The 18160-nt window shown below is 34.8% G+C and overlaps 1 protein-coding gene across 3 annotated transcripts in view; it reads left to right on the top strand.

Moving 5' to 3' along the window:
- The window catches only part of ZFYVE16 (zinc finger FYVE-type containing 16), a 47728-nt gene extending 30218 nt beyond the window's left edge, over nucleotides 1-17510 (top strand). For all 3 annotated transcript variants that reach the window (XM_045796384.2, XM_045796383.2, XM_045796385.2), the window contains 8 exons: nucleotides 1002-1084; nucleotides 2071-2175; nucleotides 2536-2683; nucleotides 4630-4710; nucleotides 8855-9017; nucleotides 9845-9950; nucleotides 11968-12135; nucleotides 14920-17510. In XM_045796384.2, coding sequence (XP_045652340.2) covers nucleotides 1002-1084; nucleotides 2071-2175; nucleotides 2536-2683; nucleotides 4630-4710; nucleotides 8855-9017; nucleotides 9845-9950; nucleotides 11968-12135; nucleotides 14920-15081 — 1016 coding nt within the window. In that variant the 3' untranslated portion in view covers nucleotides 15082-17510. The remainder of the gene's footprint in view (nucleotides 1-1001; nucleotides 1085-2070; nucleotides 2176-2535; nucleotides 2684-4629; nucleotides 4711-8854; nucleotides 9018-9844; nucleotides 9951-11967; nucleotides 12136-14919) is intronic.
- Nucleotides 17511-18160: the final 650 nt, after the last annotated feature.

Raw genomic sequence — 18160 nt, 5'->3', positions numbered from 1 at the left:
GCTGCTTGTGCTCTCTCTCTCTCTCAAATAAATAATCTTTAAAAAACAAAACAAAACACTAAAAAATATGTTGGTAATAACAAAGATGTGAGTTACTCTGACTTAAATTTTAAAAATAGATGTCAGGTAATACATTTTCTTAGAATTTTAAGGACATTTATTAGTGTAAAAGGTATGAGAGAGGTTTGTTTGCTTACTGACCTAGGCTGAGAACTGAAGGTTAAAAAGGTTTCTGCTTTTTATCATTATAGAAATGTCCTACCTTCCTTTTTTTCCAGGATCTCTGCTGCATTGCCAACCAAATATCTTTTCCTTTTTGGTGAATAATATGTATAGTGCCCTAAAGAAAGAGAAAAGTAGTTAGGTGATAGACTCCATGTTCCTTCTAGTTCTCTGCACTGACTTCTCTGACTCTGTGTGCCCCTTTTATCAGGCTGACCCAAGAACTATAAAAGTTTATTACCATCTATAAATTTGCACAACTGAACATTAATTATACATGCCTTAAAATTTTTGAGTTCTTCATATTTCTCTTTAAAAATTCTCTTTAAATTATCAGAACTTTATAGGGTTCTATCCCATTACTATAATTTTCCTGTCATTATCCTTTTGTGGAAACAACATCTATAATGAAAAGATGAAATGCTTTGGAATCAAGCAAGCTTAAATTTCAAATCTGTTTCACTGTTTATTAACTTAGTCACCATAAGCAAGTTTATTAATCTATATGTCTCTACTTTCCCATTATTAAAGTAGGCGTAGACATATTTGCCTTACTGGTTGTTTTAGGGCCTAGATAAGATAGTGTATGTAAAGTTTACAGTTCAGTGTAACATCCAATAGATACACACTATGGGGTTAATGTCTCTCTCACTTTCCCCAAAGAACTGATTGGGTAGTATTTATCCATAATGTTTGAGAAATGAGAATTAAAAGTAATAAATTCAAGACTTTTTTTGGGTTTTTATTGACAGTAACCAGTTTTTCTTTCTTGTGTATAGCATATCCTGCTCCTCTAACGAGTGTTAGAGGCCGAAAACCTCTCTTTGGAGAAATAGGACACACCATTATGAACTTACTTGTTGTGAGTAATCAAACTATTAAGTATTTTTATGTTGTTATTTTAAATTTTTATTTAGCATATTTTACATATTTATATTTTCCTATTTTAATTCGGCATTTTTGGTATAATGAAAGTTCATTTATAATATATCTTAATTTATTTAGCAGAAATGGGCTCTGTTTTTAATGAATTGCTTTTTAGAACAAATCTCCTAATATATGTGTACCTGATTGTAATTGTCTTTTGATTTGTTCTGCTGCAGTGCTTTCACATGTAGGTAATGTGAGATCTACGCAGTTGTTGAAGAGTTAGCAAAAGTGTTAGTATATTAAGTCAGTCAGTTTGGTGATTTTGAGCAAATTGTGGCCCAGGTTTCCTCATTTGTAATAGGAAGAATTGGATTAGATAATCTCAAGTTCCTTTCCACCTCTTTTTTCTGTAATTGTTTTATCTGTAACCATAGAAAAGTATTTCAGTGGACTTACTTTTATTTATACATGTTTACTTTGAAGACCTATTTTGGAAGATCTGCAATTAGAAAGAGGAGATCAGGGGCGCCTGGGTGGCACAGCGGTTAAGCGTCTGCCTTCGGCTCAGGGCGTGATCCCGGTGTTATGGGATCGAGCCCCACATCAGGCTCCTCCACTATGAGCCTGCTTCTTCCTCTCCCACTCCCCCTGCTTGTGTTCCCTCTCTCGCTGGCTGTCTCTCTCTCTGTTGAATAAATAAATAAAATCTTTAAAAAAAAAAAAAAAAAAAAAGAAAGAGGAGATCATCCCCAAATACTACAGAATTCTTTCTGAGAATGATATTCTTTATTACTGTTGTGGAGTAGTTGGAAGGATTAGTTGGTTTTTTTCAGTTGGTACTGCTTTCTGGATGGCAATTTGATAGTTAATGTATCACAAGTCTTAAAATGATGGATACTCTTAAAAAGGATTTAATGAATGGGTAAAATGCTTATGGATAGTTTAATGTTTATGGAAATGTCATTATTTTATATGTAGGACCTTCGAAATTACCAGTACACCTTGCATAATATAGATCAGCTATTGATTCATATGGAAATGGGGAAGAGCTGCATAAAAATACCTCGGAAAAAATATAATGATGTAAGTCTAATTTCTTCATGCAGATTTTGAAGATAATTATTGAACATATCTTTAAAAGTGTGTTAAATTTGTTTCGAATCGGACTAATACATAATGGCAAAAATATTTTTGGAATTTTAGATTTGTTTTCTAATAATGGATTTGTTTAATACTGTTTTTTAAACTTTTTCTTCACTGTTTTATCTATTAATTGAGGTGATTTTAACTTAAAACATTTGTTTCCATCACATTCTCAGGGAGTTGTCCAGACCAAAGCTTGATATTATGAAGCTGGTCAGAAATGTGGCCCTTTGAATGACTGTAACTAAAAAAGACATAACATGTTAGTAGTGTTTCTAAATGAGTGTTGTTTTTTCCCAGGTAATGAAGGTTATAAATTCTTCTAATGAGCATGTCATTAGCATTGGAGCTAGTTTTAGTACTGAAGCAGATTCTCACCTAGTCTGTATACAGAATGATGGCATTTATCAAACACAGGCCAACAGTGCCACTGGCCATCCTAGAAAAGGTAAGTGTTGGTTCCTAGTATTGATCTATAAAACTACCTCAATAAATGGAATTCCTTTTAAAGGGGAAGTATATATATATTTTACTTATTTGCTGAATTGATGGTAATAATACAATATGATTTAAAATTTTAGCTACGCCAACAGATTAAAAATTGCTTCTAATTTGTATTTTTTTTCTTGGGCTACATTAGGTTTAAAGACTTGAAACACTGTATTTATTTTGATACTTCAGGTTTAATTTATCCCATATGGTGTTGAATCTTATTTTCAGTAATTTCTCTCTGGAATGAGGTGTTTGTCACCTTTGTTTGCTCTCTGCTCCAACTCCTCTTAGGGGAGTACAGTCTGGATAAGGATGAAGAATGATTTATAAAACTGTAAGTGGCTGGGGATATAGAAATGGTAAAGATGGTGGAGTAGCATATGTGAGTGACATTACTCTCAGTTCTGGCTGAATGGCCTCAGTGACTACTGTGATTGCCAAATCCTTGCAGCAGAGGGCCTAACAAATGGAAGTGAGTATTTCATAAAATTGATACATTTTAAAATAACATATTTAAAATAGTCCGACATTCTGGCCGCTAATAAAATTAGCAGCCTCTGATTATAAAGGTAATGTATACTTACTTGGTAAGTTTGGAAAATATGTTTTAAAAAGTAGTAAAAGGAAAAAAAGTGCCAAGATATGGCCATTGTGGACATTTTAATATGTTTCCTTCTTATATTAGTATATATCTATTAAATAGATGGTTTTATAGTGGATATTTTCAGTTTTGTATTTTTTTTACTTAATATGTCATTAGTACTTTTGTTATTAAAATGTAGCAACTATTTAATATTTGTTTGTTGTATATGTATTATAAAATTTGAAAGGTATAGGTATCTACAGTGTGAAATCTCCTTTCCTCCCTTGACCCCAAGGCTACCCTCTTCTCTTCTCTTCCCCACAGGCAACCAAACCAGTGTTATCAGTTTTTTGTATATCCTTTGAGAAACATTTTTGCTTGCATGTATATTTAAGCAAACACACACACATCTTTCTTCCACTTTTTAATTTTTATTTTTAAAAAATTTTTAAATTTTTAGCAAATTTCTTCCACTTTTTTAAACAAGTCATAACATATGTTCCATTCTGCACCTTGCTTTTTCTTTTAACACACCTTGGAGATGATTCTGTTAGTATAAAAGAACTTGCCTTCTCTGTAACTTTCCACTTTATATGTATACATCATTTAATGTCTCATTAATGGACATAGTTGTTACCAATTCTTGGTTATTTATAAAAATGTACTATGAATAACCTTGTATATGTGCAATTCCTGGTTGTAGAATTGGTGTGTCAAAGGATATATGTATTTATAATTTTAATAGGTAATTATTAAGTTGTCTTCCATGGAGATTGCTCTGATTTATGCTCTTACCAGTGGTGGATATTTGATTTCCCAATTTCCCATACTCCCACTGACACAGACACAAACATTTTATTTTTTATTTTTTATTTTTTTTTTTTTAAAGATTTTATTTATTTATTCAACAGAGAGAGAGACAGCCAGCGAGAGAGGGAACACAAGCAGGGGGAGTGGGAGAGGAAGAAGCAGGCTCATATCGGAAGAGCCTGATGTGGGGCTCGATCCCGGATCGCCGGGATCACGCCCTGAGCCGAAGGCAGACGCTTAACCGCTGTGCCACCCAGGCGCCCCAGACACAAACATTTTAAGTAGTATAATAGCTATCAGTTATTATATACAAACATTAAATATTCTTTATGCAATATTTTATCTTAATTTGGTTTAGTTTGTTTTTTTATTAGCTTTCTAATATAAGTGATATGGGCATGGCATTTATCAAATACTTAAATATGCCATGCTCCACATTATACATTTAACAAATACCAAACAGCATTAAAAAAAGGTAAGTTAAAACATAAATGTATTTTTCTTATCAGTGACAGGTGCAAGTTTTGTGGTATTCAATGGAGCCCTAAAAACATCTTCAGGATTTCTTGCTAAGTCCAGCATAGTTGAAGGTATGAATTTCATCTTTAGGATTGTTTGAATGTAAAGATGTTTACCATTTCCTTTTAAAATATATTTGATACTTACAAAAGAACATATGTCAGTTACAAAGCACAGTACCACAAACTTACATGAAATCATTACCCAGCTCAAGAAGTAGAACATGGTCAATATTTGGGTCTACGTTAAGTATAACAACTCTGCCATAACCTGCACTTCCTGCCTGTACAGAGCCTAAAAGTCAGTGTGAGATGAGAGCTTAGGGCATTTCTTTAGCATGCAGCCACCCTCAGTATGCATACAGGATTATACATGTGTATGGCCTTCTAAATTCCCAGAAATATGTTAGACTTTTTCAGAGTCCAAATGGACATCTCATTCCCCAACTTTTCCTTTTAAGTGTTTGGTTGGCCTATTGTTTGCTTGTTATCTGCGGCCACAGGTAGCTGAGATGTTACTCATTGGCTTCGAATTGTTTTTCACAGATGCTCCCTGAGAAAAAACTTTTTGCACTGGGCAAAGTACTCGACATTAAAAAAATGATAATTCTCTGATAATGAGGCTTTGAAGGAGCTCCAGCCTCCTTTTGCCGTTTCCAGTGGCTACCAGGCTGTTGGTTTTTAAGGTTTCCACTGAGCTAGAGAGGAGGGGATGGGAATAGGAAAGTTAAAATGACACGAAGAACAAAGCTTGCTGTTCTTATGAAGATCCAGCCATTTTTCTTAAATGAATACTCCCCAGATTGCTGCAAGCCTTTGGTTAATTTCCAAAGAAACTAAAAAAGTTTCTTCTTACTGTTTCATTGTTCTTTTGGAGGAGAGTATTTTTGGAGATTCTTAAGTCTGCTTTTTCATTAATGTCATCCTCCATACTATCTCAGACATAGCTTTATAGGAAGTCTTCCCATCTCTGATGCCACACACATACTTTATTCCTTTTTTCAGTAGTGCCTTGGCCACTCTCAGCCTTTTGATTTTCCATATTAATTTTAGGATCAACTTACCAGGTTCTAAATGGTCCATGGGAATTTTTATTGGAATTGCATTAAATCACTAGTTTAATTTTGAGAAAAACTGGCATATTTTCCATTCTCAGTGTTCCTATCCATAAAAATAGGCTATCCTTAATTTAGAAAATGTTCAGTGTCTTTCAGTAAAATTTTGTAGGGTACCTGGCTGACTCAGTCAGTAGAGAATGAGACTCTTGATCTCAGGGTTGTGGGTTCGAGCCCCATGCTTGGTGTAGAGATTACTTAAAAATAGAATCTTCAAAAAATAGAATTTTGTAGTTTTTGTATAGATCTTACATATCTTTTCTTTTAAAGATTTATTTATTTGAGAGAGAGAGAGGTGGGGGGGAGGGGGAGAGGGGGAGAGAGAGAGAAGAATCCCAAGCAGACTCCCAGCCAAGCATGGAGCCTGACTCTGGGCTTGATCCCACAACCTTGAGATCATTACCTGAGCCGAAATCAAGAGTCTGATGCTTAACCAGCTGAGCCACCCATACGCCCCACATATCTTTTGATTTATTTCTGTAACATAGATTTTATTGCTGATGTAAATGTATCTTTTTAAATTAAAATTTTTATCTATTTTGATGTATAGAAATTCATTGATTTCTATACATCTATCAGCTACACTTCTGAACTCTTATTTAAAATAATTTGCTGGGGCACCTGGGTGGCTTAGTCGGTTAAGCATCTGCCTTCAGCTCAGATCTTAGGGTCCTGGGATCAAGCCCTGTGTCAGGCTCCCCTAGTCAGCAGGGAGTCTGCTCCTCCCTCTCTCTCCTTCTGCCCCTAACCCTTGTTCGTGTGCTTGCTCTCTCTAATAAATAAATAAAATCTTTTTTTTTTTTTTAGTAAATGTGTCATTGTAGTGACATATTTTTGTCAGGTTTTTTTTTTTTTTAAAGATTTTATTATTTTGGGGAGAGAGAGTGAGTTTGCCCTAGGACCTCAGTTCCCTGATCTAAGAGTTGTTCATTTTCAATTTGTTCAACATTTGTCTTGTTGTGAGGATGGGAGTGACAACTTCCAGGCTCTTTATATGTTGGCGCAAATACAAGAAGTCAGAAGAATTTTTTGTAATATAAGTTGGCTGGCTTTCATTTATCTGAAGCTGTCCTTATTTCATTCTTAGTTTTGAAGGATGTACATCTAGATGTAGAATTCTTTGAAAGTTTTTATTTTCCTTAAAGATGTCATCTCATCTTTTAGCCTCCGTTGTTTCTAATGAATTCAGTATAATTTTTTACATTTCTTTCCCTGTATTTAATGTGCACTTTTCTCCAGTCTGTTTTCAAGATATCCTCTTTATCTTTGGTTTTCACCAGTTTTACTGTGATATGCCTTAATGTGGTTTTCTTTGTATTTCTCCTGCTTGGTATTTATGGAGCTTCTATGTGTGTCAATATTTTCATCAGATTTGGGGAATTTCTTACCATTATTAATTTTTTTATATCCCAGTCTTTTTCTTCTGGGAGATATCTATATATTTATATATGTATATATGCATATGTATATCTGTGTTTGTATTTATAGATATATCTGTTTTATACCATTCCTTGGGTCCTTGATGTTCTGTTTATTTTTCTTCAATCATTTTTCTCTTGGTTCTTTATTTATTTAAAGATTTTATTTATTTATTAGTCTCAGAGAGCGTGCATAAGAGCCAGAGGGGCAGGGAGAGGGAGAAGCAGGCTCCCCGCTGCGCAAGGAACCTTATGTGGGACTTGATCCCAGGACCCTGGGATCATGACCTGAGCTGAAGGCAGACACTTAACTGACTGAGCCACCCAGGCGTCCCTTTCTAGGTTCTTGAGATTGGAAAATTTTTATTGACCTTTCTTCATGTTCTCTGAGTCTTTTTCTTGTCGTCTTCAATCTGCTATTAAGCCTATCCATTGAGGTTTCAATTTCAGGTTATACTTTTCAGGTCTAGAATTTCCCTTTGGGTTTTTTCAGTTTCTATATCTCTGTTAAGAGTTTCAAAATCTGTTTATTCATTTAGCCCGTATTTGCTTTTCATTTTTTGAATGTTTTGCTTTAGGTCTTTGAATATATTTTAGAATAGATGTTTCAAAGTACGTGTATATTTAATCCACTGTCTTGGCTATCCGTCTCATGGTTGGTTTCAGTTTTATAGAGGCTCACATTTTCTTTAGTTCTCTCTGGTAATTTTTGATTATGTATTTGTCATTGTTAATATGTTTTAGAGACTTAGATTCTATTAGCTTTTTCTGAAGAAGGCTTATTTATGTTTAAGCAGGCATTTTCATGGCATATCATGTTGAGCTTGTGTAGTCTGTATTTTTCACTTTGTTAACAGATGGATCTGTGGAACTCCTAAGGTGTTTACAGTCTGACAGGGCTCATTCTCTAAATCCATTTTGCCTACAGATTTTATAAGGGCTTTGTTTTTGCTTTGCCACAGTATAAATTAGTGAGGTGCTTGTAAGGTCTCTCTACCGTGGTTGGTCCAGACTGTCAATATCCCCCAGCATTGCTTGATTTCTAGTATCTCTGTTCTGTTCCCAATTCTAATAGCCATTCTCTCTTCGGCCTCATCTAGTTTTACTCTATTAACGTGTCCCCAATTCTAGTGCAAGGATTCAAAGGGACCCTTATATACAGTCTTCTGGTGCCTTCCTCTTCAGTGTCTTGACCCCAGATTCCAGGCTTCCCCAAACTTATCTCTGATTTCTCAGCCCAGTGTGGCCATGGTAGTTTAATGGGTCACCATGCAGAAATTGTCTTGAAGCAAAGAGCCTGAGCAGTTGTAGGCTTACCTGTTGAGTTTTCCTCTAGGAATCACAGTATTGCACTTCCTCTTGTTCAGTATCTGAAACCAATTGCCCCATACATTTTGTCTAGTTTTACAGCTGGTTGTTACAAAACAGCAGTGTGGCATCAGTAATTTCATTACAGTTCGTAATGAAAAATCTCGCCATTATTTAACTGTTTTCTTTAAAAAAGAGAATCCTTAACTTTGAAATATTTTTCATATTTCCTAGTAGAAAACAATCATTAAGATTATTTAACTCATGATGTAAAACTTATATCTTAGGCAGAACATATTTTGATAGCAAATTTTATGGATTAGACATATAAATTGATATTTAATAAAAGGAATGTGAAACATACCTCATTATTAGATGGCTTAATGGTACAAATAACGCCAGAGACTATGGATGGCTTGCGGCTTGCTCTACGAGAACAAAAAGACTTTAAAATTACATGTGGGAAAGTTGATGCTGTAGACCTAAGAGAATATGTGGATATCTGCTGGGTGGATTCTGAAGAAAAAGGAAACAAAGGGTAAGAATTTTTTGTTACTAAAATATAATTGATTTGATGGAGGGGGAATGATAAAACTATCCTGCTAACAAATTAAACATTTTATGAGTAAATATAGAATTATACAATTAAAGTGTTTATACACTAATAAATGTAGTCTGTTTTTTTCAAACATGTACCTAACCAGCCTTATGTGTATTTTCTTGGCCAGGATGCTATAAACTATTAAAGTGTGGTCATTTTGGCAGGGGACAGTGATAAAATGTGCATTGTGTAGCAGTGTGACCTTTATGTCAAGGTTGTGAAAGGCAATGTACTTTTTCTGTTGTTTCATCCCTTTTTTGTGAAGTAAGTAAAGGATTCCCTTTGGATGTTTAGTCTGTATTTTATTGATTCACTGTAAATACAGCAACTGAATTTAATAATATATACATTAGAGGTCTTATAGAATATTACTGACACTCCTTTTCAATTACTATTTTCTTTCTTTTTTGGAGATTGGTTAAAGGATCTGGAGTAAAGAAGAAAAGAGAGGGCTAATGCTGAGGGATTCCAAGATAAAGTTTTTAAAATTCAGGAGATAGCTTTTCTGCTAGGAAGCTAAGGCATTTTAAACCTCAGGTCTGAATTGGGGATATGAAAGAGTAGATATAATTTACTACACAATCAAGAAATCTTGGTAAATGAATGGACTATAGTTTTAATTATTTTGTATGTAACTGATTATTTTAGTGCTATAAATACATAGTTTTCATATATTTTCTCCTTATTTGTTCAAATCTAATAATTCATTTCATAGAAAACATTTTGGTACTAATGATACTACTGTATTATGTTTTATTCTGTAGTGTTATTAGTTCAGTGGATGGAATATCATTACAAGGATTTCCAAGTGAAAAAATAAAACTGGAAGCAGATTTTGAAACCGATGAGAAGACTGTAAAGTGTACTGAGGTAACTGAGAAAGAAGATTCCTTCCCTTTACATATTGTGTTTGGATATGACTATTATTTTTTTTGAACTTGGAAGATTTCTCATTGCAGCTTATTAATACTTTTTACATTACATCTTGAAACACACATTTATTTTCACCCCAGACTGGCTTTTTTATACCACATTTTGATTTCCATAAGATTATTTCAGGCTATTGTATGGTGGTACTCCCAGCCAGCTCACAGTTAAGTTTTGGCAACATTGCCATCTTTGTATAGTGTATGTTACTTGACCATATTGTTTTCATTTTTCTCTTAGTTTACCAAAAATATATATGTAAATTAAAACAAACTTTCTTTCTTCCTTTCTTTCTTTCTTTCTTTCTTTCTTTCTTTCTTTCTTTCTTTCTTTCTTTCTTTCTCTCTCTCTCTCTCTCTCTCTCTCTCTCTCTCTCTCTCTCTCTCTGTATTTAAAGTAGGGTCCACGCTAGGCCTGCTTAATGCAGGGCTTAAACTCACGACCCCAAGATCAAAACCTGAGTTGAGATCAAGAGTCAGATGCTTAGCTGACTGAACCACCCAGGCAACCCCCCAAATAAAATATTTTATAGGGGCACCTGGATGGCTCAGTTGGTTAAGTGACTGCATTCAGCTCAGGTCATGATCCCGGAGTCCTGGAGTCAAGTCCCACATTGGGCTCCCAGCTCAGCAGGGAGTCTGCTTCTCCCTCTGATCCTTTCCCCTCTCATACTCTCTCTCTCTCTCAAATAAATAAAATCTTTTTTTTTTTTAAAGATTTTATTTATTTATTTGACAGAGAGACAGCCAGCAAGAGAGGGAACACAAGCAGGGGCCGTGGGAGAGGAAGAAGCAGGCTCCCAGAGGAGGAGCCCAATGTGGGGCTCGATCCCAGGACTCTGGGATCACGCCCTGAGCCAAAGGCAGATGCTTAGCAACTAAGCCACCTAGGCGCCCCTCAATTAAATAAAATCTTTAAAAAAATAAGATATTTTATAGATATCAGTTTATAATTAGCATTCACATAAGAAAATTATTTTTGCATGTTCCAACTTTTTTTAAACTAAGAGGATGTGAAATCATAGACTCCCTACCCCTTAGTGTACTTTCATATTCCTTCTCACTCTGCCTCCTGGGTCAGGCAGTCTTACTAATTTCTTCTGTATTATCTGTGATTTTATGCATGTATAAGATAGATAGAATCTATAGAGGATATAGAAATTATAGAACATCAGGTTGCCTGGGTGGCTCAGTTGGCTGAGCATCTGCCTTTGGCCCAGGTCATGATCCTGGGGCCCTGGAATCGAGCCCCATGTCGGGCTCTGCTCAGTGGGGAGCTTGCTTCTCCCTCTCCCTCTACCTGCCGCTCCCCCTGTTTGTGCTTTCTTTGTCAAATAAATACATAAAATCTCTAACAAAAAAAAGAAATTATAGAACATTATTTTTTTGTTTTATCTTAACTTCATTAAGATGTCCTCACAGGAAGGCGCTGTTATAGGGTGGACTCATTAGTGTACTTCTCTAAACTGAATTAATAGGGCTTTTGTTGCTACAGGTTAATTTTAGGTAAAAACAGCTAAGTCATGCCATAGTCCATAATCTTTGGTTTTAGGCTTTTACTACTTATAGATCAAGATATATATATTTACACACACGGTGGTTTTTTTTTTTTTTAAGATTTTTTTTATTTGAGAGAGAGAGGGAGAGTGAGCACCAGCAGGGGGAGAGGCAGAGGGAGAGGGAGAAGCGGGTGTGCTGGAACCTCCCTGCCCCCCTCCCCCTCACTGAGCAGGGAGCCCAACATGGGGCTCGATCCCAGGACCCTAGGATCATGACCCCAGCTGAAGGCAGACCCTTAACTAACTGAGCCACCCAGGTGTCCCACACACAATGCTTTTAACTAATGATTTCATGGCAGTTATATTGGAATTTTATTAATAAAGTTGAATTGAAAGCAATTGTATTTTTAAAGCTGCTTTTAATCTTAATCATGACTTATTTCCTAATTAAATACATTTCAGGTGTTCTACTTTCTAAAGGACCAGGATTTATCTGTTTCAGCAACTCGTTATCAGTTTGCAAAAGAAATAGCCATGGCTTGTAGTGCTGCGCTGTGCCCTCACCTAAAAACTCTAAAGAGTAATGGGATGAATAAAATTGGCCTCAGAGTTTCCATTGACACTGATATGGTGAGACATGTTTTTGTGATGTATTTTTGAAATGAATGTATCCTATATAAAATAATCAAGTTTCTTCTTTAACCTTTTATTTGGGATGAATGAAGAGAACTAAAATTTGTTGAACGTCAGTGCTATATACTTCCTTTACATTTTCACCTTTACTCTCCACAACAGGGGTCAGCAAACTTTTTTGTAAAAGACCAGACAGTAAATAATTTAGGCATTGTGGGCTGTATGATGTCTTTTAAAACTATTCAGTCCTGCCATTATAGTGCACAAGTGGCCCATAGACACTAAGGAGCTCACTATGTTCCAATGAAACTTTGTTTACAAAAATAATTGGTGGGCCATATTGGCTCACAGGCTGTAGTTTGCTGATCTCTGCACTACATAAGGAGGTTTTTAGTTTTTTCATTCTGACTTTATTCTATAGTCACATGATTTAAAATTACAAAAGTCCAAAAGTGTTAAAAAAGAAAAAACCTAGTTTTTTCCTTCCCATGTAAGGAAAAACCAGTTCTTCCATACTATGTCTTTCTTTCCTATGAGTCTCCTTTACAACTCACACAAAGTGCTTCATTTCTGACACTTCTGGTCACCAAATATGTAGAGGTTTTCCCCCTTCCACCAAGCAGTTCTTGGACACCAGCAGGATATCCAGAAATTCATCTCAGTTTTGACACTATCTACCCAGATATCATCAGATACCACAGGTTAAGGTTTCAGTCCATAAGATCGTGCCCCCACATACCTTCAGGTGCTGATCATAAGCCCAGGTTACTGGCTGTGCTTCTGACCAACCAGCTATAGGTCAGAACTCCTAACAACCCCCTCCTTGGGTTTAATTAATTTGCTAGAGCAGTTCACAGAACTTGAGGAAACACGTTAACCATTTTATTAAAGGATATGCAGATGAAGACATACACATAGGGTGAAGTTTGGGAGGTTCTCAAGCATAGGCACCTCTGTCCCAGTGGAGTCTGGGTGTGTTACCCTCCTGGTGTGGATGTATTAGCTGGCCTGAAGCTCTCCAAACCTCCCTCTATAGGGATTTTATGGAGACTTCCTTATCTAGGCATAATTGAACTCCATTTTTTAACCTCTCTCCCCTCTCTGGAAGATGAGGGGTAGGGCTGAAAAATCTAAAGTTTCTAATTATAGCGTGGTCTTTCTGGTGACCAGTCCCCATCCAGGAGCCCACCCAGAGTCACCTCATTAGAACAAAAAGTATTCCTAGTGCTCTTATCACTTAGGAACGTACAAGGGTTTTAGGAGCCCTGTGTCACGGACGGTGTGAAATACAAATATTAGAACAAGAGATATTTAGAGTGTTCTTATCACTTAAGAAATGACAAGGGTCTCAAGAGCTGTGTACCAGGAACCAGAAGTAGAGAACAATATATATTTTCTGTTATCTCACAAGTATGTGTATAATAGGACTATCTTATCCAACATTTCCAGAGAGCAACATTCATGTTGTCATCTATGTAATGGGTAGCCTCTAGAGATACTAACTCCAGGCCACAATGTAAGTGGTTCCCAGTAGAGTTGTATAAGGTAATAGCCCTGGAAAGATCTCTTTCCCACTCTTGACTCCCAACCCTGTAGTCTGTCCCCATACTCCTCATCCACCCTTCCTGGTCAGGCAATCAAATGTTACCCATTTCTTTGTAGTTTCTGTGATTTTTTGCATGTACAGCCAAGTAAATATGTAAGTCCTTTTCATTTCCCCCTTTACTCTTACTTTTTTTGACCATGCTTCTTTAAGATCTTCTATTTTAGAGATATTTCATATTCTACATATTCTTTTTAACAGTTGCATAGTTGTTGATTATATAAATGTACCATAATTTATTTAACTAGTTTTTATGTAAATTTAGTATGCACTGATTGACATTTAGGTTATCCACAGTATTTTGCTTCTGCATAAGTGTGAGTATAACAAACATTCTAAGAAGTAGAATTTCCAGGTCTAAGTATGTACTCAATAGATATTACCAGATTGTCTCAAATAGGTATTTCTACCACAATTTGTATGAGAAAGTTCTCTTCCCTACATCTTTATCAAAGCAATATGTAATCAAACTTTTGAAATTTATGAATTTTATAGGTGAAAAATGGTACTCTAGTATTACTTTAATGTGCATTTCTATTTCCAACTTCCAATATAATCAATTTCAAAGCAAATTTTTCATTAGAATGGTTAATCTAAACATGAATGAGGTCATATACTGAGGATTTGCTTTTCTTCAGTCAGGATGTGTTAAACTCACAGTTCTTTTGTAAAGAACTTATATTTTGATCTCACTGTTAAAAGTTCTTTTTTCAAGGAAGTAATAATTTGTTATTTCGTCAGCTCTGTTAATTTTTTTAGTCAAATATATTAAAATGTAATTTTCACCAGCAACATTAAATTCAAATATTAAATATTTTTGCAACAACAAATTCAAAATATTTTTAAATAGATTTTTTGGTTTCTATTTAAATCATGTTGGTAATTATTTAAAACCTTGGTTCTCTAGTACATTTATGTGTGTGTTGAGAAGAAACCTAAAGTATGAAGTAGTGGCATTTAAACAATTTTTATGATATCTGTGGGAGAGACAGTGAAAATTTATATAGAAGATAAAAGAAATATAGGAGAATGTGGAACATTTTATGAGTAAAATATCAAGTATTTTCTTAACATGCTTAAAATGAATGATATTTTAAAATAGTTCATATTCATCTGCTGAGCTAAACAAGATTGCTTACTTTCTAGAGTTGACTTATCAAGATTTTTTTCCCCCCCAGGTTGAATTTCAGGCAGGATCTGAAGGCCAGCTTCTTCCTCAGCATTATTTAAATGATCTTGATAGTGCTCTAATCCCTGTGATCCATGGTGGGACCTCCAACTCTACTAGTTTACCATTAGAAATAGAATTAGTATTTTTCATTATAGAAAATCTTTTTTAGTGAAAGATACGAGTCATATTACATATTGCAAACTAATTTGTTAAAACTAAATTCACTAAAGCTGAAATGCCACAAACACTAAAAGTAAATGTTTGCTGTTTGAAACATGTAAGTTTTGCTTTTTAGGCAGGAAATGATCTTTTTAAATCATTAGCACAATATTTAAATCTCTAAAATTAAGAGACCCACAGTTTTTGAAGCTTTGACTTAATACAAGTACTAAAAAGACAAGGATTTCTTCTGTCTTTAATACATTTGTAGCATTTACTGTGTTATTTAAATGCAAAGCCAAAGTATCTGCACTTATGTATACCTCGCTATACCAAGAATGACTTTAATGAAGGCTCTTTTCAGGTGTAACCTTATGAGGGAAATTGCTGTTACATATGCCAGTTACATTGCTGGTTTCTAAAGTCTGTTAAAAATGAATTTCAGTGACACAGTTTTCAGATCTTAGTCTTACATGATAATTCTTCGAGTAAGGCAGATAACTTATTTGTATAATTGGAGTGGAGACCTACCTCCATGATTAGATAAACTCTGATTATTTGGATTAAAATCAGAATTTTGCCTTTTTCCTTCTCAAATTATTATATATATATATATATGGTTTTTTTCTTGATTAAATGGGTATTCTTAAAATAATTGTGGGTGCTTCAGAATTTTGTGCTTCTATATTTAAGTACATTGCTTTTATAGCAAGAATACGTGATTCGGTATGTGTTTTATAAGTCTAATAATTTATAAATAGGTAATATTTTTGTATTGCAGTGCATTATTTTTCCTCCTTTCCTTCAAAATATACCCCACTTTATTTACCACTTCTAAAAGTGATTGACAACAGGCCATATGACCCTTGAAGTAGTCATTATGTAGCAATAAATGAAGCCTGAAACAGGTTTTTTTTAACTTCCCCTTTAAACCTTAGAACTTTCTTGGCAAGTCAGCATATTTTCATTGACACCAATGTATTAAATATACATTTTAATGAACTAATTACTTTTGCATATTTTAAATTCTTTATATGGTAGTTATTTTTTATAACAGGATATTAACATAAGTTAAATTCTATGTATTTGAAACTGTTACAGAACTTTCCTCTTCAAACAGCAACATTTTAAGAAGTACGTTGTGTTAAAAAAAAGTAAAGGGGATATTTTAGTTAGTCCTGTCATTTACATTATATAAAATACAATCATTATTTTGATGCTTTTTTTATTCCTATATGGTATATGTTTTTGTATCAAAAACACTCATTGTATATCTCAAGAAAAAGAAACTACACTAAATAACCCTGATGTAAGAAAAATACTTATGAAGCATCTCAACTTGAAGACCAAGTCAAGGTTATAACTCAGGATCTGAGGTCTCAGGCTAGGAGAGACTGAGAATTTTACTCCACTGGTCACATGGTTCGTACTGAATCACATCCGTAGTACTAACCAAAAATAACCTGTGAAGGAGATTATCAGTCTTCTGGAAGTAGCTACTTCATAAGCAATGTAAAATGTTGCAGCTGTTAAATAAAATGGCAACACAAAGTAACCTGTGAAATTTATTGAAATGGTGTAAGATTATTTTTATCAGTCTATGTTTTCTTTATATAGTGTGTTTATTTTGCAGTATAAGTAGTTGCAAAGTCTATGAATACTGAAATTATTTTATTTATTTTTTATTTTTTTAAGTAATCTCTACACCCAACATGGGGCTTGAACTCACGACCTTGAGATCAAGAGTTACATGCTCTTCTGATTGAGCCAGCCAGGCACCCCTGAAATTACTTTAAAATAACCAAATGGTGGAGAGCTCTCCCCATGATAGGATAGCTTTAGATTTGTTTTCATAAAGTCTCTGTATTTAATGGAAATTGGAATAATGTGCCTTTGGAGGCACGTTTTAAAGTATTCTTTGTAGATGTAGGTTTCTGAATGCAGTTGTTACTTATTTGGTCATGTTCTTCACATTGGTTCTTATTTTGAAATTTTAATTTTTTTAAAGGTGAAGAAATAGAATGGTTCTTTGAATTCAGTCTGCAATGATATGTTTTTGGTCTTAGGCTTTTTAATGCTGGTCTCTTTATCAGAATTCTGAAATATAAAGTAAAATCTAGCCCACTCGTTCTGTGTAGCCATCCAGCAAATTTTGTGTGTCTATATACTTGCTATGTGCAGAGCATTTTGTTAGGCTTCACTGGTTGAAAGATGAATAAAATATTTCTTTCCCTATTGGAGCTGAATGTATGAAGCAGATAATTAACAAAGTAAAAGTAACTCCTATAATAGAGACAGGAATCTTGACTACGTGGTTGGAAAACAACCCAGGAGGCAACCCTCTCAGTTGCCCTCCCACTTCGGGAGCTTTATACTATCATTCAATAAACTTGGCTTTGCCGCCCACCAAAAAAAAAAAAAAAAGAAAAAAGAAAACAACCCAGAAGGATAGCCATACCGGTAAGGAGACGGCTACCTGAGAACTTGTTAGATAGTGGGCATTAAACTTGGCTAGGTAAGAGATAAAAATCTCAAATGTAGGGGTGCCTGGGTGGCACAGCGGTTAAGCGTCTGCCTTCAGCTCAGGGCGTGATCCCGGCGTTATGGGATCGAGCCCCACATCAGGCTCCTCCGCTATGAGCCTGCTTCTTCCTCTCCCACTCCCTCTGCTTGTGTTCCCTCTCTCGCTGGCTGTCTCTATCTCTGTCAAATAAATAAATAAAATCTTTTAAAAAAAATCTCAAATTAGGGAATATATAAAAAGACTGAACTTACCCTTTTTGGGCAATTTACTTTAAAGAGTCTTCTGTGTTGTATGATATCTTACCCTATGATTTAATCATAAAAGCGATAGCTTGACTGTGGTGTCTCAGCTGCCTAATTTTATAACAGCCTAGATTCAGATACTGTTTTATAAGTAAAGAACAGACTTTCCTTTTTTTCGTCACAAGCATTACTTTGATAACTTAATTCACATTTTAATAGAAAATATCCTGAAATAAACCAGAAACCTATAAACCCATCTTAGGTCTTAATTTTTTTCTTTGTGATTAAAAAAATTTATATAGGTTCAGTTTTTATAGGTTTAT

The sequence above is a fragment of the Ursus americanus genome, chromosome 5 (genome assembly GCF_024610735.1).
Source record: "Ursus americanus isolate L20-20 chromosome 5, mUrsAme1.1.p, whole genome shotgun sequence".
Taxonomy (NCBI): domain Eukaryota; kingdom Metazoa; phylum Chordata; class Mammalia; order Carnivora; family Ursidae; genus Ursus; species Ursus americanus.
Note: the sequence above shows the minus strand (reverse complement) of the source record. Positions and strands in the feature narration are given on the sequence as shown.